Here is a 22,800-nt window from a genome sequence, read left to right on the forward strand (position 1 = left end):
TACGTTCCTGTGCCGTGTTATTGTTCACCTCTAGAGACAAGCACATTCATAATTGGCATGGGCCGTGCATGGAACAGGACGCGAGGTTCAACCGACAGCGGGGATCAAACTGCTGGTGTCATCTTTCTGGGTGGAAACATCTGGTACTCTTGATGCTTGCATTTGGTCTGTCTTTGCAGATTAACAACGAAAGGGTGTGCGTGTGCGTGCATATGATTGTCGTACACTCTAATGTGTGTTGAAGCTCTAACACCTGGTTGATGAGCCTCGTCCTCTCGTCCCTGTCAGCCTGGTTCTCCAGGTCACTGAGGACAGGTGATGTGTGTGTGTGTGTGTGTTTTGTCTCACTATGACGCGACCTGACGAAAGGTGATGTGTGTGTGTGTTGTGTCACTATGATGCGACCTGAGGACAGTTGATGTGTGTTGTAAAAAATATATACATACTCTAATTTAACAGTCCCATAAATTACATTTATATAACCCCAATTGCACAATATCATATTATTCATGTAATGTCATGGTGATAGATATTTGAAAGCTTCATTTCAAAAGCTCAATGGAGGCTTCAGATAGTTAAAAAATGACATTCAATGCAGCCCAAGTCTCCATAAACATCATGAATGAAAGATTTATTTAATTATTAGTTTTTTAAATTGTGAAACTCACTACCAGGGAATGATCCTCTGCTTGAATGACCACCAGCACCACAGCTGCCCGCCACGAGTGTTCGCCCTGACCCCTGACCTTGAGCACCGTCATGCCATGGAGTCGGCATATCTAACTTTGTAATGTGTTCCTTGTCTGTGCACTTGTTGTCTGGATGAGTTTCCCCACTGGGGATTAATCGTGTCTAATCCAGTGGTGAGATTTAGAAAAGATATATTTAAAATTAGCCTCTTTTAAAAAATCCTTTAAAAATAGTTATTTAATGAATAATCAAATATAAGTGTACCTTTATTAACTGAATTGTATGTATTCTAAAGATTCTTAGTGCTGGTTTTGGGCTACCTTTATATACTTGGCTGAAAAACATATTTCACATGGGGTTACCTCACTGAAAGGTTGAGAACCACTGGTCTAATCTAGTGAAATAAGACATTATGGTAGACGATAAAGATGCACTATCCTCTATGTGTTATTGTTTATTATCCATCTAGAAGGAACACGACCCCATTGGGATTGTTGGACCATCACATGACTTAACCTCAGGAGGGTTAACCTGGCTACTGGCTATGTTAGCCTGCACCCCCCTCCCTCCATCCAATTTTTTCTTGATTTTTAGTAATTTTTCTCTTGGACAATCTTTTGTAATAGTGTGTGTATGTATATATTACGTTGTGTGATGTTTCAAGCTACTTGGACCTTGACTTTCCCTTTGGGGATCAATAAAGTACCTACCTACCTACCCACCTACCTACCTACCTACCCACCTACCTACCTACCTACCTACCTACCTACCTACCTACCTCACCTCACCAGGCTCTGTGGAGACAGGTGGTCCAACGACAACACTACATGAGTACATGAGTACAGACCACGTGGTCCACTTGGATGAAGCGATCAGGAAACGCGCGCGTGACGGGAGTCTCTCGGTCTCCGCTGTGACCCGAGACCTCCGGACAGGAAGAGGGACCCGCGCTCCCGTCATGTGCGCAGGAGCCACGCGGGGGCAGGAGAAGCAGCCCTGCGCGGCGTGGTGGCCACCAGCAGCTCCCTGCGCCATGGACAGCGAGGAGGAGAGTATCGAGGAGGTCGTGGAAGGTAAGAAACATCTTCTCTCGGATGGGACCGGCTCCGAAGCTGTGCACGATGTTTCTCTGTGGATTTAAGATTCGCAGTTTTTAAATCTCCACAAGTCAGTCTGTCGCTGGGCCCGGCGGTAACTTCACAGCGCCGGGGACTTAATTTCTGCAGGAGCCGCCTCACGGGCTCGTGAGGGCGGCCTGGGTAATTGTGAGTGTCCCGCTGCCGGTTCCCTCGGCTCTGGTGACGATGACGCGCCGGTGAAGAGCTGCGCTGTTCGGATACTCTGTCTCTCTCGTAGCGACCGGAGGGCTGAAGAAGTAGGACGAGCTGAATGCAGGAGGCGCGTTATGTGACGTCCTCTGTGCTTCATGAACACCCAACACAGGTGTTTGCTCGTGTTGTTGTTCGTAGTTGTGAGTCGTGAGGGTCTACGAGTGGAAGAAAAGTCCTTCTGCTGCACCGGGACTCAAGCAGCGCCAACATGGCGGCTCTCTAGTTGAAGTGTCGAGACTCACATGCAACCTCTTTTATTTATATATATATATATATATATATATATATATATATATATATATATATATATATATATATATATATATATATATGTTATATATATATGTTATATATATATATATGTTATATATATATATATGTTATATATATATATATATATAATATATATAACATATATATAATATATATATATAATATATATATATATATATATATATATATATATATATATATATATATAACATATATATATATATAATATATATATATATAATATATATACATATATATACATATTACAGTTGAACACTGTGTGTGTGTTTGCGTGTGTGTAGGTCCACTGGATGAAGATGATCAGCCTCACGGGTTCTGCACAGTCACTTATTCCTCCAGTGATCGTTTTGAAGGACACTTCACCCACGGTGAGAAGAACGGCAAGGGGAAGTTCTTCTTCTTTGATGGAAGGTAATGTGAGGATAGAGTAGTCCACCTCAACCTCTGAGATGCCATGATTATTCATGAGTATTACATTTTCAACAGAAATACTGTATTGTGGACAATCAAAAAGCATGTTGAGATGTTCTGTGTGGAGGATGTTCAAAAAGGGATGACCGTATATTAGGACGAGCATTTGATCAAAATATTTAGATTAAAAAGTCAAAATACATTAAAATGTTCCTGTGAAGTTCCTGTGCATTACATTTAGTTGAAGGTGGGAAAGTTAACAAGGTGAGCAGCCACTGGCCATCTGGCCGATAAGGGGAAACCAGAAGTAAAAGTCTGCCAACACAGACCACAGCTGTGTACTGGGACCAGCGACCAGTACAGGCAGCACCGGTACAGGCGGCACCAGCACCGGTACAGGCGGCACCGGTACAGGCAGTAGCGGTACAGGCAGCACCAGCACCGGTACAGGCAGCACCGGTACAGGCGGCACCAGCACCGGTACAGGCGGCACCGGTACAGGCGGCACCGGTACAGGCGGCACCGGTACAGGCAGTAGCGGTACAGGCAGCAGCAGTACAGGACAGAGTACAGAGGCCTTTCAGGAAATGCTAAATAAAAGCATGTATTGTTCTTGAAAGCAGCTGTTTTCTTAGTGTTCTGACTGTATTCTGAAAATGTCATCCTATCAATATTTTAATCCTGGAATATTACAACTTTGATCTCAAGATGCATTTTTTCTCTCAGTACATTACCATTACTTACCTTTTCTGAACCTTTTTTTAATCTTGAAGTTTTTTTCTCTCAATATTAATTTTGGAATATTACTGTTAATCTCATGTGACATTTTCTGTGGATCTTAATTTCTTTAATATACATTTTTATATTGGCATATTATCACTACCTGTGACTGGCAGCCTTCTGTGTGCCCGCAGTACGCTGGAGGGCTTCTATGTAGACGACGCTCTGCAGGGCCAGGGCCTGTACACGCACGAAGATGGCGCTGTCCTCCAAGGGACCTATGTGGACGGAGACCTCAATGGACCCGCCCAGGAGTGCGACGCAGAGGGCCGCCTGGTGTTCAAGGGCCAGTACAAAGACAACAACCGCTGTGGGGAATGCTGGATCTACTACCCTGTGAGTCAGCGCAGTGCTCACTGCCACACGGTTTGCATGTTAGCGTTGACAGTCACGTGACTTCAAGCGCCTCTGAGGCCTCACTCCACATGTGAAGCAAAGGAACGGCCTATGTTAACTGTGTGTTGTGCATGTTGGTGTGTACTGTGGTGCGTCTAGGATGGAGGCTGTGTGTTTGGGGAGGTGAATGTGGACGGGGAGATGACTGGTGACTCTGTAGGGTACATCTATCCTGACGGACACACGGCTTTCTATGGAAGCTTTGTGGATGGAGACATCATTGAGGCTCGTCTCGCCACCCTCATCACCACCGCCAGCGGAAGGCCACGCTTCGAAATCACACCCAACAGTAAGGAGCTCACGGGCCCGTGTCCATTTGTTTGTCAAGATGCCATTCCCTCTAGGAATGCTTATGAATAATGTGTACGTTTGTTTATTTCATGTTATGATATTGAGATGTAATAGATTGGAACTTTTATTAAATATAAAACAAGCAAATACATGATTTTTATTTGTTTGAATTTCCTGACAAATCAAGTAACTTCCACATAGTGATGCCACGCTCTCTAAAGCCAGAGATATTAAAGGCCCAGTGTGTAAGAGTTAGTGGCACCAGTGTTGTCCCCTCCCTTATTTATATATATATATATATATATATATATATATATATATATATATATATATATATATATATATATATATATATATATATATATATATATCAAGGCCCCCCCCCCATCCTCACGTGGGGGGGCTTGATTCCTCCGCGGTGAGGGCAGCGCGCGACTAAGTCATGTTTGCGCGTTGAGGCACATTAAATTTTCAGCGTGAGGAATACGATGTGTGGCGGGAGGGCGTGATTTAACACTGAAATGAGTGACTGTCACGCTCAATGAGTGACACTTGAGAGCCCTGCATACATAGTTTATAAATCAGTTTTCTTTTTTCTTTTACTGGTACTGTTCAGTAGTAAGGGTCCCTGTTAGGGACAAACCACTGCTTCTCTGCTGACAGGCATCAGCGGCGGATTTGCGCATGCGTGATTCATGTTAAATCCAACGATGAGCTTGCCGCGCGAGCCTGCGGGAAGGTAGACTGAGCGCCTGTGAAGCTTTGTGAGGGGAGCGACTCTGCGACCTGCGGCAGCTGAGAACAGAAACTACATGACAATACGTGCTTTCACGTCAGCAAATCGTCCAGTGAGGCTGTGGAAGTACACGCGAGAACCTTAATACATCGTCTTCAAAGTAAAAGCCCCTCAATTTCTTTTTTCAAAATTAAAAAAAATTGAAAACGTTTTATTTATTTATAGTAAATGACCTGTCGCGGCCCACCTGCAGTACCTTCGCGGCCCACACTTTGGGAATCACTGATTTAGAGTGTATTTCAATGATTGAGGCTCCTGGTTATTGTTCCCTTTTTTCGTTAGTTGTAAATGTAGGTAGACATGTGGACACGAGCATGACTTCCTCTGTTTTGAAGGTCCCGTGTACTCGTACGACAAGTCAACGTCCACGTGCATCACCGCCCACGCTCTGCTGCCGGACCCTTATGAGAGCCGCCGGTACGTGAGCGTCGCGCTGCCTGATGGACGAGTTCAGCATCAGCATGGTGATGTGGGTGAGACCTTCAGGACTGTTGTTCATCTCATTTCTCTGTGTCAGGGTGTCTGTGGCGGACTCTCTGATCCGAGAAGCAGGAGAGGGCCTGTTCGCCCAGGCGGACGCGGGGCCCGACACCGTGATGGCCTTCTACAATGGAGTACGCATCACACACTCTGAGGTACCACACAGAGCTGTAGACTGTAAGGAATGGACCGTTTCAATATCTATAATATCTGTATCTATGTTGTCTAAAGATGAGAATGTATTTTCTAATATTCTAATGTAAATAAAGTAGTGAACAGGGGGAGCAGAAACATTTTGAATTGTTTCTTGAATTATTGCAAATATGAAAAATTACAGTGGTTAAAATAGATGGCTAAAAGTAATCACTATGTGTATATATATATATATATATATATATATATATATATATATATGTATGTATGTATGTATGTATGTATGTATGTATGTATATATATATATATATACACATATATATATATATATATATATATATATATATATATATATATATATATATATATATATGTGTATATATATATATATATATATATATATATATGTGTATATATATATATATATACATATACACATATATATATATATACACATATATATATATATATATATATATATATATATATATATATACATATACACATATATATATATACACATATATATATATATATATATATATATACACACACACATATATATATATATATATATATATATATATATATATATATATATATACACATATATATATACACGCCTCTGCGTGTGTTCCTGGGTTCCATCTTGCAGCTTTGTGCGTTAGCTCTCGGCCTCTGTTCCCCAGGTGGACAGCAGGGACTGGGCCCTGAACGGGAACACCATCTCATTGGACGAGGACACTGTGATCGACGTCCCTCAGCCGTTCGACCAGACGGAGAGATACTGTGCCTCTCTCGGTCACAAGGCAAACCACTCCTTCACCCCCAACTGCAAATATGACCCGTGAGTACCAACGCTCAGAGGGAAGGCAGTTATGCATTTTCTTCTTTTCTTTTATTGGGCAAAAGAAAAGACAATCCATAGACATAACACCAAGAGGACGACAAAACAGTGAGATACAAGCCAGCAAGACATCAGATATTCAGGGTATATAAGTATGGTGTGTGTTTATTATTTCATCTCGTAAAAGGCACAAAGTATAGATGAGGGCAGTTTTGTATCTATATGCCGGTACGTGAGTTTTAATTGGCTTACAGGAGCTAAAAATAAAAGCGCAAAGTGTGATGATTATTAAAATGGGTGTTGTAATGTTTGTAGAAACATAGTGAAGGATGACCAGGTGGAGTGGTGCTCTGATCTGTTGTAAATGATGGAGGTTAGCTTTTCCATTCAAATCCATCGTTAGGTTTCTCCAGTGTGTGATGTTATTCATTAATTTCCAGTTCATGATAGTTTTCTTGGCGATAGTCAGGGCCCTGGTTGTAAGCGTATTGAAGGGAGGATGGGACGAGGCAGCCAGCGAGACAGACAGTGACTCAGTTATTTTGCTCAGTGTTGGACGGGTGTGCAGTGGCAGGAACGTAGCTATCGGACAGTTTTAGGTGCAATGTAGACAGATGTCTGATGTGAAGCCCATCTTTAAACACTTTTTGCCTCGTATAGTGAATTCTGTGGAGTATTTTATATTGCATTGGTTGTAAATTAGCATTTTTAGTAGGGCTGCAACTAACAATTATTTTAATAATCGATTAATCGTTTGATTATTTTTTCGATTAATCGGATAAAAAAATAATAATTTTAAAGCATTAATTTTCAACCTTTTATTACAAAAATACAATCGTAACAATAAAGAATTTATAAAAAAATAAAGAAATACAAATCAGAAAACTTAACAGGATTTGTCAGAACCTGTTCTCTACACTCACAGACACGCACACTCAGACACGTGTACAGACACACACACACACTCACAGACACACACTCACACACATGTACAGACATGCACACTCACACACACATAGACAGACACACACACACACACATGCATAGACACACACTCACAGACATGCACACACTCACAGACATGCACACACTCACAGACGCACACACTCACAAACATGCAGACACACACACGCACAGACATGCACACTCACACACATGCACAGACACACACACACTCACACTCACAGACATACACACTCAGAACTCAGAGAACAAGAGATGATATTCCAGAAGTAACACTCAATGTATCAACAGATAACTTACGGACTGCACTTTACCTAAACAAAGGTTGTTCATTAGATATGGAACCACAAATCCCAGCAGCACTTCCTCTGCATGAAGCCTCATTATATCAGACTGCCTATAAGTGAAAGTGGTAGATTCATCCATCGGAGGAGCTCGTCAGTTATTGTTGAAGTAGCTGAGTGAAGTTGAGTGAACAGGTCTGACAGCCTGGGGGAAATATGTATTCCTAAATGAGTGATGACACCGGTGCAAAAAGGGAGAGGTGGTGCATGGGCTGCCCCATCCCAACTGTTATACTCTAGTGGAAGGATGGATGATTTGTTCCAGTTAATAGTGTAGTCAGAGATATTAGAGAATGATTCAATTACTTTGATAGTTTCCTGTAATGATGAGTGTGGGTTTTGGAGGAAGAGCAATGTATCGTCTGCATAGAGGCTAATCTTGTGATGGGTGTTAAGTGTTTGGGTTCCTTTTTTATACAGGTGATTTTTATTTTTATTTTTATTTTTTTTGTTTTGGGGCGGCTAATTTTCTGGTTCAATAAAAATTGAGAAAAATGAGTGAGAGAGTGGACATCATGGCCTCGTCCCTCTGTACAGTGTGAAGTTTTTTTTAAAGTTTGTCCATTGGTGATAACAGAGGCTGTAGGTGTACAGAATCTTAACCCAGTTAACAAATGATTCCCCAAAGCCAAATCTTTGAAATGTCCAGTTCACTTTGTCAAAAGCTTTTTCTGCATCTAAGGAAGCTATGATGGTTTTGCTTGTTGTAATGAGTTATGGATTAAGTTAAACAGTCTGCATGTGTTGAGAGTCTACCTTTTGATAAAGCCGGTTTGATCTGGATGAATTATGGATGAAGTGACTTTTTCTAATCTGTGAGCTAGTGCCTTAGTGATGGTTTTATTCTCTACATTGAGGAGCGAAATGGGACGGCAGCTAGATGGAAGAGTTGCGTCTTTGTTTGGTTTGTTAGCTGGAAATTGCGAATTTAGTTTTATTTCAGTTATCATTGTTAAAGAGTGGAGCTATAATTAACCAAAAGTGTTGATAGACCTCAGCAAGGAAGCCATCAGGTCCTGGTGTTTTATTATTGGGCTTAAAATTAAGGGCAGTAAAAAGTTCTTCTTGTGTTAAAAGGTGAATCAAGTATGTTATTTTGTTTGTGCATTTTCTAACGGGTCAATTTTTGCTCTTGAAAACATTGGTTCAAGCAATCTATGCCCAAGCTTTACGTCAGAGCTCTTTCAGAGCTTTCCTTTGCGTCACAGAATCTTCCTCAGCACATAACCTGGACTCAAACTAAATAATCCAGAAATAGAACTCCTGTCCTGTTTCAGATCAAAGAAAATAGACAAAAGGCGTGCAAACTCAAATGTGTTTTGTGTAAATATTAGAGAAAGTACATTTTACAAGTAAAAATATAAATTAAAATATTAAAAATATTACAATTATATTGTGGTATGGCATCTGTACAAATGTATTTACAATTGTTTACTTGCAAAGTGGTATATTGGCATTTTGGGGATTTATTTGTTTGTATGAAATTACTAATTAATTATTTTGCACAATGAATTTTTGGTTGTGTAAATTTGTCCAATCCGTACCGCAGCAGATCTGTAGAAAACTTCACAAAAAGCATTTACTAGCGAAAGGTGGCGAAATACTTCACATGAGCAGAACCAGAGTCCAGAAGGTTCAAAATAGCATCTTCAACAGGAGGCCATTGAAAGACAACGTGGAGCACCTTATTGAACAGCGTCAGCTTCATCACCATGCCCCAAAATAATCACAACAGTTGATTTATGGTAATAGGGAATTATTGTCCAGCATTGTAACGCGCGTCATTCTGAAAGCATAGTGAAGTCATTCTGTTCTTGTTTGTTTGGTGCAGGTTTGTCCACCCTCGTTTCGGGCCCATCAAGTGTGTCAGAACTGTGAGGGCTGTGCAGAAAGACGAGGAGCTAACGGTTGCTTATGGTTACGACCACGAGACGCCGGGGAACGACGGCCCTGAGGCCCCCGATTGGTACAAGCAGGAGCTGAAAGAGTTCCAGCAAAGATTGGCGGCTCCCACTAAACTGTGAAAATCCAGATGAATTACTGTGGACAATAAAAGCGTCCTCTACTGTACAGCAGCTCATGAGACACTCACTGTCCAGGTGGTCATGCATTCTGTGGTATTCAAACACAATACAAGAAGAAACCACATGGGGACAGAGGAGACATCAGGCTGACAGTGACGTTCTGTCTGCTACCTGTGTTCTCCTTATCTCATATTACTGGAAATAGAAACGGTGGCGCTTATGCATTTTGGACACAATGAAGAACTTTTAGCACCTTACTGTATATCTTAACTGTTCGCGCAGCACCTGCAGTTCACTTCACAGGCTCCCTGCGAGGTGTAGAGTTTAACTGCACTAGATTAGGGTAACATTTCTCACACCTCATTTGAACTCATCCGGCTGATCCATGTCTAATCAGGATATCATAACTAATTTTTTTTTCAGAATATCTAAAATTGAATAACTGTATTCCCAGAACTTTTTAGGGCTGATTTGTAATGTAAGGACCTTGAGAGGAAATAATGGATGTAGCAACGGCCTACACTGAGCTCGTTCCACTTTTCAAACCTAATCATCTGTGTTCATATGCTACAAAATAAAGCTAAATTAAATTTGTTTGTTGTGCATTCCTGATACTAATGTGTACCCCATAAAGATAGTATAGTCATGTTGCTATCATATCAAAAACTAAAAAACTGCACTTGTGCGAAAGAGAAAATAGCAAACAAAGTTGTACTTTTATATTTTGAGATTTGAAGATCGAAATTCCGACCCGATGTCTGAGAACGGTTCAAGTGTGTTCCTGTAAAGCAGGAAGCTAGGTAGCTAAACTAACACCCAGTTAAGATCATTTCAGCTTCAAACATCTGCTGATGCAGAGCTGATCTTGCTGGTATTTGGCAAAACCAAATGTTTAACTAATCGTACGTTATTATACAGTGCCAGATTCAGGCCAGTGTCATGTTCCCATTCAGCAGTTCAAAGGAAGAACTATTCCAGGTTTTGATGCAGAATTTATGACCCTCAATGCCTATATTTAATTGAGTGAAATACTCATTTTTATGAATCTGTCTTTAATCTGAAAAAGCCCAACGCGGGATTAGGGGGCGTGGCATGACTGCCTGGGAGTCCAGACTCTGGGCATCAGAGTGCTCACCTTGCACCTGCTGCTGGTCAGCACGTTAATGATAAACCTGGAGCTCACGAGCTGCTGAGCCGGAAGTCTCTCAGCCGGGGACAAGGCGGTCAGAAACAGGCGCTGTAGTTCTCACCTGCGGGACTCTGCGGGGGAAAGCCCACACAAGTAGCCTGAAGTGTCGCACCGCGGGGGGTTGGCAGCGGCCATGGGCCGGTACAGGTACCTCACGTTGAACCAGAAGAGCTTGCTGGTCCACGGTGTCCTCCAGCTGGCTTGTGCGGCTCTCTGTGTGGTGTGTGGCTTCATAGACGCCGCTTTCCGCAACGACACCCCGCTGAGTCGCACCAGGACCCCGGTGTGGGGAGGACTGGTGAGCAGGCCAACCTTCCAGTCTCACTGACCGTGTCCCGCACGGCGGGTAACATCCGGCTCATACGGGCCAGCTCACTTCTGGTTTCATCTGGAAATCATGACGTAACACGCAGACAACAATAATTACTGTATTATTACATTATTATTATTTTCAAATGTTTATGTCGAAGATCAGTATTTTAATAATATATCTACTGTAAAGCACTCCAACACATATATATATATATATATATATATATATATATATATACATATATATATGTATATATATATATATATACATATATATATGTATATATATATATATATATATATGTATATATATATATATATATATATGTATATATATATATATATATATATATATGTATATATATATATATATATATGTATATATATATATATGTATATATATATATATGTATATATATATATATGTATATATATATATGTATATATATATATATGTATATATATATATATGTATATATATATATATATATATATATATATATATATATATATATATATATATATATATATATATATATATATATATATATGTGTATGTGTGTGTGTGTGTGTGTGTGTTAATAAGGCAACACATGTCCTGAATATTGAATGTGGTGTGTTGTGACCCTCATGGACGAGCTGTTGGGATATTCAGGGGCTTCATGTGTGTGATGGAGCTTGAGGCTGCTGGTCTTTCCTCTCACGTCCTGCAGGTCATGGCCTCTGCTGGTGTCCTGGCACTGTTTGCCTCCCAACGGAAGAACTCCATCCTGGTGAGTGTGATGGTTCCTTCAGTCTGTATGGTTCCTTCAGTCTGTATGGACTTCTCCAACACGTGTTGGAATCATATCAATGCAAAACAGGTTAACTGCAGACACAATCTAGTTTTTGTCAAATATGAGTGGATTTTGCACAGATCTGAAGAAAATTGCAATCACTTTCAAGTAAACCATTTTATTTTAAAAAGAGCACAGATGGCAGCGTCACAAAATGTTTATATTTCAATAAATATTCAGCATGGACCACTTTGTTGCAATGTTGTGGCGGTAGGGCATGAACCTTTTTCTTCTTCCAAAGTGGAGCGTGAGTTTGGGAACCACGGCTACAGCCTAATCAATACTGGATTTCTGAGCTTCATACTAACATCAATTTCTAAAATTACAATAGTAATATCGCTTAACAATCTTGACACAGAAGATTTTTTTAAGGAACGCTGTAGCGATTACGGGGTTCTGTTGGCAGAAATGGAATCTAAAATGACAAAATAACATAAATTACTGAATAAAAATATATTTGTGATCTTAGACTGAGCCATTTATATTGTTTTAGCAATTAATGGTCATACAGCGATCCTAAGCAAAGTAATCGCACTTCTATCTGAACCGGAAGTGGGAACACACAATGATTCAGTGTTCTGGGGACAAATTCAATTGGAACAATGACTGATAAGATTCATAATAATATAATTGTTTGAACCATGTGACTTCTTCAGTCTCTTTTCTGGTCTCCACCATAGAGACAATTTAACAAGTTGCTAAGACATTTCACATCTTTGATATTTGGTTACTCCAACAGTAAGACTTTGAACTTGCATAGAGGAAGGCACGAGGCTCCTCTGCAGGACATTTGTACATTTAACCTAAAACATCTCAATTGAATGACATTCTTTAAACAACATTGTACATTAAGGAATTAAATGAATTAGAAAAAGAAACACACACATTCTCTCTTTGTATGTTATACTCATGTCCATGCCCTTTTCTTTTGCCGCCCGCGTGCTGTGTCCCTGCAGGTGAGTGTGATGGTGGTCGCAGCCGGACTCTCCTGTGTGGCTGCAGTGTTGGTATCAGGTTACTCCTGTCTGACACTCTCCTACGGGGAGGAGGACAAGGAGGTCTTCCACCACCACGACAGTCCTCAAGTGGTAACCATCACTCTCTCTTCCACACACATGCACGAATACACACACAGAACTGGGAGGGGAGACCGCAGGACACCGTCCGCCATCTCATGAGGAGTGCAAGCAGGCACGAGGAGGCCCAACACACGACTGAGCTACATTCAGAGTTGTCCTGATGAGATTTATCTATGTTGGATCATCCGTGACTTTGATGTTTTGCTATAATTTTAAACTTGAATATTTTGTTCATCGAGATCCGACTCATAATTTCTGCAGAGAGGTTCTTCTGAAACGCATTATGGGAAGTTGACTGTTAAATCAAACATTTGTAGAACTTAAATCATGTTTGAGATAAAGCCAAGATATTTCTTTCTCTGTTTCCATTTCCAACTGTTTTGTACACTTTGCAATAGGTGTGTACACTTTGTTACAGTACAAAATAACTCAATAACTCAAATCAATATGAATATTTCTGATATACAGAGGGTACAAATAATACTGGATAATAATGCGTGTGCATGTGTAATAGGCAGGTGGACTGCATAGGATGGCACAGCGTGCTGACAGCTTGTTGAGGTGAATACCAGCGTTCCTAAAAGAGGAAGTTTGAGGTTGTCAATGAAGAGATTTCACAAAGTATAAAATGCCCAACCGTATTGATTAAATAAATGTAAATATATATATATATATATATATATATATATATATATATATATATATATGAATTGCCATTAAGACCTAGTTGTCTCTGATAATAATAAATAAAGAAACAGTAGGAGGGGCTTAGCGCTTTAAATCTCTCCAGACGTAGTTCATACCTGGCGTCTCACGGCTCTCCCAGTCCGGCCCCCATGAAGTCAATCAAACATGAAAAATAAATCAATAAGATGCACGTTATGAATGCATTACTAATTGAAGGCGATGTATGTAGGCGCACGCTTCCGTGGCGTCACCGACTGACATGAAAGCACGTATTGTGATATAGCTTCTGTTCTCAACGAGCAGCGCTGCTCCCGTGAGCCGCTTCACCTAAAAAAAAGCGCTCACAGGCGGTCAGTCTACCTGCAGCCTCTGCGTCCAGATTGAAAGTTAATCACAATGCTCAAAGCTGCTGACCCCGCGGTCTGATCCATGCAGAGCACTTTATAGCAGCATCACTTCTGGATCGTTACTCTTCTCTCAAAGAGGAGAACTTTCCTCACATCACAAGATATTCAGGTCACTTGTTCAAGACAACACAGACTGGACTTTATCACTGAGGAAGAAAAACTGAAAACATGAAAAACACTTATTGCTTTTGTATAAAGTGAATCAACTGCTGGTCTTTAACATCTTTAAGGTAAGAAACAGACTGAACATGGAACAAAGAAGGAGTGGTTTGTCCCTCACAGGGACCCTTACTACTGAACATGGACCAAAGAAGGAGTGGTTTGTCCCTCACAGGGACCCTTACTACTGAACATGGACCAAAGAAGGAGTGGTTTGTCCCTCACAGGGACCCTTACTACTGAACATGGACCAAAGAAGGAGTGGTTTGTCCCTCACAGGGACCCTTACTACTGAACAGTACCTGTTCAGGAAAAAATAAAACATGTATAAACTATATATGTATGTATGTTAACTTGTTGTTGCTCCAGAGTGCTGTTATATTGTTCTGATAACATTACTTTAACATAAAAGCTGCAATACACTAGTTTTTACTTCATTATTGATTTTGGCGCATAATGACATTAATCGCAGAAAAATCATGCGATTAATCAAGTAATTTTTTTCAACTTTGCCCATATATATATATATATATATATATATATATATATATATATATATATATATATATATATATATATACACACACACACACACACTCATACTCGCACACTCACAAGTCTGGGGATGGGATTTGATCCCGGATCATCACATCTACAATTTGGATACTTAAAAAATGATTTCTACATTTTTTGTCATTTGCTCAGACATTTGTGCTTCATCGCATGGTGAAGGGGGCCAACGCCACCATCCTGCTGACCTGCACCATCTGCCTGGCTCTCTCCTCTCTCATGGCCTTCGTGGGCTGCCGGAGTCTTCCCTGCTGTGGCTGCTATGATGCCAGAACTGGACTGGTACCAGTTAAACCAGTTAAAACGAGTTACCGTTGCTATGCCGGTCCAGCTGTCGGTTCTCCACTGCACAAATGTTCTTTCGTCTGGTAACGGGAGAGATGTGCCACGCAATAGTCAAGTAGGAGTGTAGAAAAAAGCATCCTGTCACAGAGGGCTTCCATCAGCTGTAGCTAGCGAGCTAGCTGATCAAGCATGTTAGCTTCATGAGTTGGTTAAACTCCATCTGCGGCCAAGTCGTTTTAAAGGGTCTTACATGGTAAGAGACAGAGGCTAAAGCTGCACGTCTCAGACAAAATGAATTAATAGTGATCTATGTCTCAGACAATGTTCCTGCATTGCAGTGCATAGCTAGTTAGCCCTCGTATGATAGTGAAAAACAAGCTCAGCCGTCATTCCTCTCCAACATAACATGTTCATTTTGATGCTGTTTAGGAGGCAAGATGAAGGTTATATTTATACTGTTTTCAAGCAGCGTGTCTCACTTTTAATTTTCTGAGTGAAAAAGCTTTGAGGAAGAGCCTGGCTTAAGCTTCCCACATAGCCAATGGCCATGTCAACGCCTCACCTGGAGTCTCAAGGAGGAAACGCTTGTATCTCAAGACTTTGTGGGGTTTCTCCTCGTGGCAAGTCAACATGTTCAAAGCTCCGTAACGTTCTCAACATTCACAACCCTTGCATATGCAGCGAGCATAAATCCCGCTTAACGTTGTCACCTCAGGGAAACTTCACCAAATCTAGAAGGACAGCGCTGCTGCCTCACCATGAACTCTAATACAGAAGCAATGTTAAAATAAATGTGCTGAGCTCTTCGGCCTTGGAAGTAACACTCGGTTAGCGTTGGCCAGTCGTGCCGAGCGTTAGCTAGAATTGGAAAGTCGCTGTTTGAAAAAAGGGAACCGTATACTTGGAACCCCATAATCACAAAGATACCTTTATTCTGGACATGCTGGGAATATGTGGAACCGCATTTGTGTTTTGTTCATGTTTTGCTTGACAAAGTGCAAGTTTTTTGAGCTTCCACATCTCCATGGATGTGATTCTTTTGTTTTGTGTGTGTTACAGGAGACACTTGTTCCTCAGTGTGACCCGGGTGAAGCTGAGATGGTTTGTACATGGCAAGGTAACTAATGTCAAATGTTGTCCGTTACCCAAACTCATCTTTGTGCCTAGTTGCTGCTGATATCACTGTTTGGCAGTGTTTTTCTCCTCGCAGTGGAGTAATGCAGTTTCCTGTGTGCAGCAGGAGGTGACGACCGGCTTTTCAACTGCCCTGCTCAGCCCGCTGACCGGGGCATGGAGGAGGAGGAGGAGGAGGAGGAGGGTCCTTCCAAACGACCTCCATACAGCAGACTGACCTGACACACACAACGTTCTTACCGGGTCTCCAGTCGAGAGGGGATCATGTTCCCTTACAGCTTCTCTTATCTTAATGTTTGGATGGATGGATGTTGTAAAGAGGTACAAGTCATTTGTATTCTTGGTCAGCACTTTGGACTGTGGCACTGCCTTTATTTCTTCTTGACCAAAGGTTTCTGGAGCTAAAATCAATCAAACCTTGCCGGAGATGAATACATGTATATGAATGACTGGAACGCCTAATCCACTGTATGCTGTGTGAAAGTCAGCTATGCTCACAATGTATGAATCCAAGATGTTATGTGTTTGATTAATAAAACTTTTTTTAAAAGAGATCACAACATTTTGAAATGTTCAGGGTAGTTTATTGCATGACAATCATTGCAACTACTTGTCCTGCGTGCTTTCATTCATGAATTGAGACCACTCTGTACATTTCGATTCTTAATGGGCTTTTGAAATGAGCAATACATTTAGCGTTATGCGTTAATGGCTTCAGTGAAGAAAAGGCGAAGAACGTTCTCGTCGGCCCTGGAGTGAAGTCGGATGGGGCATTGACACTAACGGATCAAACCAGTTCCTTCCTGTCACATTGCTGCTGAGCCTCAGAGGTGGAGCTAGCACTCTGTGCTTGTTTTCTAATATGTCATCTGCCTGCATAGCCTCGAAACACTGAGTCCTGAGACGAGGACTTTTGGTTCAGTACAGTCATGTGCAGCGTGATCAGCAGAGGAGCCACAGGACCAGCTGGGGCCACGGCACATCTCCAAGCACCAACGCAAAGCTGCAACCTCTGGGGACGAGCACATACAAGCACTTCATACAATGTTGTTTTACGAGCTTACAGGACAAGTAGTGGGTTCAGGCCTCCTGTACATGTGGAGGAGCGCACTACAAGCCTTACCGGCTGTGATGTGTTCTGTGCTATTCAGCTAGCCTGCACTGTACCAATCTGTACTCTTTTAGACACCAGGCTACGTGTTGCATTCAAGGAAAAGGAAACTGAACTACAATTAGCAAAGACAATTCTCCCTAAATTCCATTCCCAAGTTCCTAACAGGTTCCCTTTGCATCCTTTAACATGACGTTCACAGACAATCCTCGGTAACACCCGTTCCCCATCACTATAGCACTCTTTCACCAAATGAACTTCCACTCAGGAATTCTTGGTGCTAGCAATCAGACAGACAGAACCGCGGTACCGGTTGTTGCACAATGCACACAAGAAGTATACCATAGTAGCAAGACTGCTGTGATTGCCTCAAGCTTTTGTTCTGTTATCACAGAGGTTTGTTTTTTATCTAAAACACAATGATGATTGATTCTTTTGCCTACTCATCTTTTCCCTCAATCAGCTGCATTGTTCCAGTGCTGAGATGTTTTTATGTTGAGCATAATCAAGGCTTGGAGGAACTGGAGTTTATGACCGCTGATGGCAGCCAATATGCTTTAATGCTTTTATGGGCTAACAGTTAACATGCGATACGTTGAGCAGCTTTTTTTTGAAGGAAACAGGTTTGTGTTGTGTAATGTGTTGAGATGAGTAACACTGAATGTAATTATGACTGTTTACTAGAGAAACAGTGGGCAGCCTCAAGGGATGAATTTAAACCAAATAGATTGTATTATATTCTACATAATGTGTTGAGATAATGCATCATATTGTGTTATAAATCATAGTGAAGCTCTTTTCTATGTCTTCTCCCTCTCTGGCCGCGAGGATCAGTGAATTTAATTAAAATCTCTGTTTTGTTCCTTGAAGTTCATTCCACTTCTTCCATGGACCAATGACAGATGTTGGCAGCCAAAGCCATCCAGCCTGTAAATACTACCTCAAAACCATTCAAAGTCATTTATAAAGTTAAGCAAAGGCATTGGGGAATCAGTACGCTCTTCTTATGGAGAAATGAATCTCTGTGTTTCTGTTGATTGTGAAGCCATTTGGCTAGATCCATACCTCCTTCCTCGACCCCACCCTGCCCTCCCCTCCCCTCCCCTCCTCAGGCTGAAGGAGTCTTCCTCAGCAGCTGCTGCAGCCCCAGCTCCTGGCCCTCTCTCCTCCATCATCCCTGCCCCCGTTCAGGTTGATGGTACCCACTGACCCTGCGGGTGGCTGGCTTAAAACCAGAGGCTTTTGAGACTTGAGCTTGTGGGCCACCGTCATGAAAATAGCCTCGACGTGGTCGCTGTTTCCTCCGCCACAGCCTCCATCTTCCTGGCTGTTTGGGTTCTTTGCAGACGTCTCAAACAGGGGCATGGAATGGGCGTCGGCAAACTGTTGCGCAACGTCTGTGCCCACTTGAACGGAGTCTTGAAGGTCACACTTGTTTCCAACTAGGATTCTGGGTACTTCGGTGCCCAGCGCGTGCTGCTTGCACTCCTCGATCCACGCTGGGAGGCTGCGGAAGCTGGCGGCGTTGGTCACATCGTAGACGAAGACCACCGCGTGCACGTTGCGGTAATAGTGCTGCACCATCGACTTCCTGAAGCGCTCCTGCCCGGCAGTGTCCCACAGCTGGATCTGTGGGGGGAAATAGATCAGCAGTTATGTATCAGTTTGATACAGAGAACAGATTCTGTTACTTTTCTAACTTTGTAAAACAGACGGTAACAAATGAATGAATGGATATGTTCTGAATTCATATTCAGCATTGAAATAAATCACACACCAGCAATGTGGTCAAAATGCAGCAACAAATTATTCAAACTTAAGACATTATATTTCAAGTATACAATGTAAAACATAAAATCTAACTGAATAGATCAACCCCATTGTCACGATATCCATCCAGCAATTTGAGTCAGTATCGACCATCAGAAGACCCAAACCAACAATAATGTGCTGTCATTCTGTTCATTCTGGTCACATGACATCTGGTGCTTCTGTCCATCCTGATAGAGGATGCTCCTCTGTTGCTCTATGAAGACTTCTTTCCTTTTTCTCCCCTTAAAAGGGTTTTTGGGGAGTTGTTTCTGTTTCAATGGAGGTCCCAGGACAGAGGATGTCTATGTGTTCAGATTGTAAAGTCCTCTGAGGATCATTTGTGATTTTGGGCTTTAAAAAATGTACTGCATTTAATTGAAATTGAATCATTTAAATCTAGCTGCAGAGTCGCCTCACAACAAGAAGGACCAAGGTTCGGATCCCGGTCTGGATGCTCCTGTGTGGAGTTTCATCAGCTCAGACGTCCTGTAGGGGTGAATGGTTGTCTGTCTCTCATGATTGGACACCTATATATAGTCATATATATATATATATATATATATATAGTCATATATATATATATATATATATATAGTCATATATATATATATATATATATATATATATATAGTCATATATATATATATATATATATATAGTCATATATATATATATATATATATATAGTCATATATATATATATATATATATATAGTCATATATATATATATATATATATAGTCATATATATATATATATATATATAGTCATATATATATATATATATATATAGTCATATATATATATATATATATAGTCATATATATATATATATATAGTCATATATATATATATATATATATATATAGTCATATATATATATATATATAGTCATATATATATATATATATATATAGTCATATATATATATATATATATATATATATATATAGTCATATATATAGTCATATATATATATATATATATATATATAGTCATATATATATATATATATATATATAGTCATATATATATATATATATATATATAGTCATATATATATATATATATATAGTCATATATATATATATATATAGTCATATATATATATATATATATATAGTCATATATATATATATATATATATAGTCATATATATATATATATATATAGTCATATATATATATATATATATATAGTCATATATATATATATATATAGTCATATATATATATATATATATATATATATAGTCATATATATATAGATATATAGTCATATATATATAGTCATATATATATATATATATATATATATATATATATATATATATATATATATATATATATATATATATATATATATATATATATACACTACAGAGTGTCTCCATCAGGAGGACAACACAACACTACAGAGAGTGTGTCCATCAAGAGGACAACACAACACTACACTACAGAGTGTCTCCATCAGGAGGACAACACTACACTACAGAGAGTGTGTCCATCAGGAGGACAACACTACACTACAGAGTGTCTCCATCAGGAGGACAACACTACACTACAGAGTGTGTCCATCAGGAGGACAACACTACACTACAGAGTGTCTCCATCAGGAGGACAACACTACACTACAGAGTGTGTCCATCAGGAGGACAACACTACACTACAGAGAGTGTCCATCAGGAGGACAACACTACACTACAGAGTGTGTCCATCAGGAGGACAACACTACACTACAGAGTGTGTCCATCAGGAGGACAACACTACACTACAGAGTGTGTCCATCAGGAGGACAACACTACACTTGGGCCCCGTGTGCTGCAGAGGGTCGCCGGTTCTCGTGTCCCGCCGGCAGACGGCTGACACAGAGGAGCACACCTTGATCTTCTCGCAGTCGAAGTCCACCAGCCTCTCCCGGAAGTCCACCCCGATCGTGGCCTCGGTCTTCTCGGGGAACTTCCCCGCACAGAAGCGGTAGGTGAGGCAGGTCTTTCCGACCCCGGAGTCCCCGATCACGATTATTTTGAAGATGCGGGTCCTCGGCGGAGGAAGAGTCGAGCTCGTCATAGAGCCAGAAAACCCCACCGACGAGCCGCGCTCCGCCATGTCGGAGCGACAGGCCGGGAGCAGGGCGCTTCTCCGCGGCGGGACTACGGCAAGCGAGGAGCCTCTTTGTCGGTCAGAACACGTGAATAATCCACATGGACTCCACGTGCAGATATTGTCAGTACACTTACAGCATATGGCCTGTACAGTAAACAAATGCCTCGCTGTACAGGAAGGTGTTTCTCTCGCGAGATAAATATCAACATTCTTCTTCTTCGTCTTCTTTTACTTTGCGGCGCAATGCCGCCACCAGCTGGTCTGGATCAGGATCAGGATCAGGATCAGGACCTGGATCAGGACCAGGACCATGAGACCTCATGCTGGTTGAGATAGGTAAATAGATAATTGCTTTATTAATCCCGCGGCGGGGGCGGGGGGGGGGGGTTTAAATTGGCAAACAAAGACAGTGTAACGGTGTTCTGGTTGAGTGATTTATTATGAGGTTTCCAGCAGCTCCTCTCTCAGCAGCAATGGTTGTTGGATGGTGTTAAATGCACTGGAGATGTCACAGAGACAGCGGTTCCATCCAGGTGCGACTGAGCTGGTCGCAGCACAGAGATGATGGCGGTGTCCACTCCCACATGAGGCTGGTAGCACCCTGCAGAGGGTCCAGGGAGGGTTTCACCTTCTGAGGTGGACCCTGTATTACACACAGAATACATCTTATCAATCTTAAATCCTATGCAGAGGTGCTGCACACAACATGTTTCATATTACTTCAAAGGTAAGGGGGGATTAGGAAATATGTTTTGAGAGAAATGAGAAGTCCTCTCCTCTGAAGCGCCTGATCTGATCACATCTGGATCATCTGATCACATCTGGATCAGCTGTCAGTTGGCTTTAACAGGTGGAGAGACATTTGATCACTTTACTGATACTAATAAAGACATTTCTATCACTGTATTAATGCTAATAAAGACATGTATCACTCTATAAATACTAATAAAGACTCAGTCATCATTACGGCATTAATACTAGTAAAGACATTCATCACTATATTAATACGAATGAAGACACAGTCATCACTGTATTAATGCTAACAAAGACACAGTTATCATCAGTGTATTAATACTAATAAATACAGTTATCATCAGTAGCAGAGTGGAGGTGTGTTCTTTGTAGTCTGTTACCTGTTAAATAAAGTGCATTGAGTCTTTATACACACTATGTGGTATTTATACTGCGTTCTGTGTCCTGCTTATGAACGAGGGCTGAATTCTCTGGACGGAATGTTTTTGTCTTATTTATTAATTATTTGCATCTGTATGTTTTTGAAATTCTGATTATAAAATAATTATTAAATAACCCATA

General features: G+C 40.9%; 3 protein-coding genes across 5 annotated transcripts; 2 read left to right on the top strand and 1 right to left on the bottom strand.

The window, feature by feature from the left end:
* Window positions 1-1,567: 1,567 nt before the first annotated feature.
* setd7 (SET domain containing 7, histone lysine methyltransferase) lies at window positions 1,568-10,394 on the top strand. 2 transcript variants are annotated; one of them, XM_068595068.1, is made up of 8 exons: window positions 1,575-1,763; window positions 2,597-2,726; window positions 3,641-3,842; window positions 4,002-4,191; window positions 5,325-5,406; window positions 5,507-5,624; window positions 6,312-6,469; window positions 9,608-10,394. In XM_068595068.1, exons 1-8 carry the CDS (start codon window positions 1,649-1,651, stop codon window positions 9,798-9,800), a joined length of 1,188 nt encoding a protein of 395 aa, XP_068451169.1. In that variant the 5' UTR covers window positions 1,575-1,648; the 3' UTR covers window positions 9,801-10,394. The 2 variants fall into 2 exon arrangements, 1 of the variants encoding a protein (XP_068451169.1); XR_011078618.1 differs by lacking the exon at window positions 9,608-10,394 and having other exon boundaries at window positions 1,568-1,763; window positions 4,063-4,191; window positions 6,312-6,450.
* A 279-nt stretch (window positions 10,395-10,673) lies between these two features.
* zgc:113425 (uncharacterized protein LOC541425 homolog) lies at window positions 10,674-17,001 on the top strand. Of its 2 annotated transcripts, none has more exons than XM_068592279.1 (6): window positions 10,674-11,287; window positions 12,015-12,074; window positions 13,094-13,225; window positions 15,175-15,321; window positions 16,384-16,441; window positions 16,562-17,001. In XM_068592279.1, the coding sequence occupies exons 1-6, from the start codon at window positions 11,123-11,125 to the stop codon at window positions 16,678-16,680; spliced, it is 681 nt and encodes a 226-aa protein (XP_068448380.1). In that variant the 5' UTR covers window positions 10,674-11,122; the 3' UTR covers window positions 16,681-17,001. The 2 variants fall into 2 exon arrangements, with proteins under 2 accessions (XP_068448380.1, XP_068448389.1); XM_068592288.1 differs by having other exon boundaries at window positions 16,565-17,001.
* A 35-nt stretch (window positions 17,002-17,036) lies between these two features.
* On the bottom strand, window positions 17,037-21,691 carry rab33ba (RAB33B, member RAS oncogene family a). Its single transcript, XM_068595665.1, has 2 exons — window positions 21,262-21,691; window positions 17,037-19,198 (listed from the first exon to the last, which is right to left on the bottom strand). The coding sequence occupies exons 1-2, from the start codon at window positions 21,487-21,489 to the stop codon at window positions 18,698-18,700; spliced, it is 729 nt and encodes a 242-aa protein (XP_068451766.1). The 5' UTR covers window positions 21,490-21,691; the 3' UTR covers window positions 17,037-18,697.
* Window positions 21,692-22,800: the final 1,109 nt, after the last annotated feature.

Source organism: Clinocottus analis, unplaced genomic scaffold, assembly GCF_023055335.1.
Source record: "Clinocottus analis isolate CAN_PGR_092001 unplaced genomic scaffold, fCliAna1.0.p SCAF_10, whole genome shotgun sequence".
NCBI classification, from domain to species: Eukaryota; Metazoa; Chordata; class Actinopteri; order Perciformes; family Cottidae; genus Clinocottus; species Clinocottus analis.

Coding starts and splice junctions, on each gene's coding strand:
- zgc:113425 (XM_068592279.1), top strand. CDS start 11,123: ATGGGCCGGTACAGGTACCTCACGTTGAACCAGAAGAGCTTGCTGGTC. Junction 11,288..12,014: donor CCCCGGTGTGGGGAGGACTG/GTGAGCAGGCCA, acceptor CACGTCCTGCAG/GTCATGGCCTCTGCTGGTGT. Junction 16,442..16,561: donor GATGGTTTGTACATGGCAAG/GTAACTAATGTC, acceptor TCCTGTGTGCAG/CAGGAGGTGACGACCGGCTT.
- setd7 (XM_068595068.1), top strand. CDS start 1,649: ATGTGCGCAGGAGCCACGCGGGGGCAGGAGAAGCAGCCCTGCGCGGCG. Junction 1,764..2,596: donor TATCGAGGAGGTCGTGGAAG/GTAAGAAACATC, acceptor GCGTGTGTGTAG/GTCCACTGGATGAAGATGAT. Junction 5,625..6,311: donor TACGCATCACACACTCTGAG/GTACCACACAGA, acceptor TCTGTTCCCCAG/GTGGACAGCAGGGACTGGGC.
- rab33ba (XM_068595665.1), bottom strand. CDS start 21,489: ATGGCGGAGCGCGGCTCGTCGGTGGGGTTTTCTGGCTCTATGACGAGC. Junction 19,199..21,261: donor TCGACTGCGAGAAGATCAAG/GTGTGCTCCTCT, acceptor TTCCCCCCACAG/ATCCAGCTGTGGGACACTGC.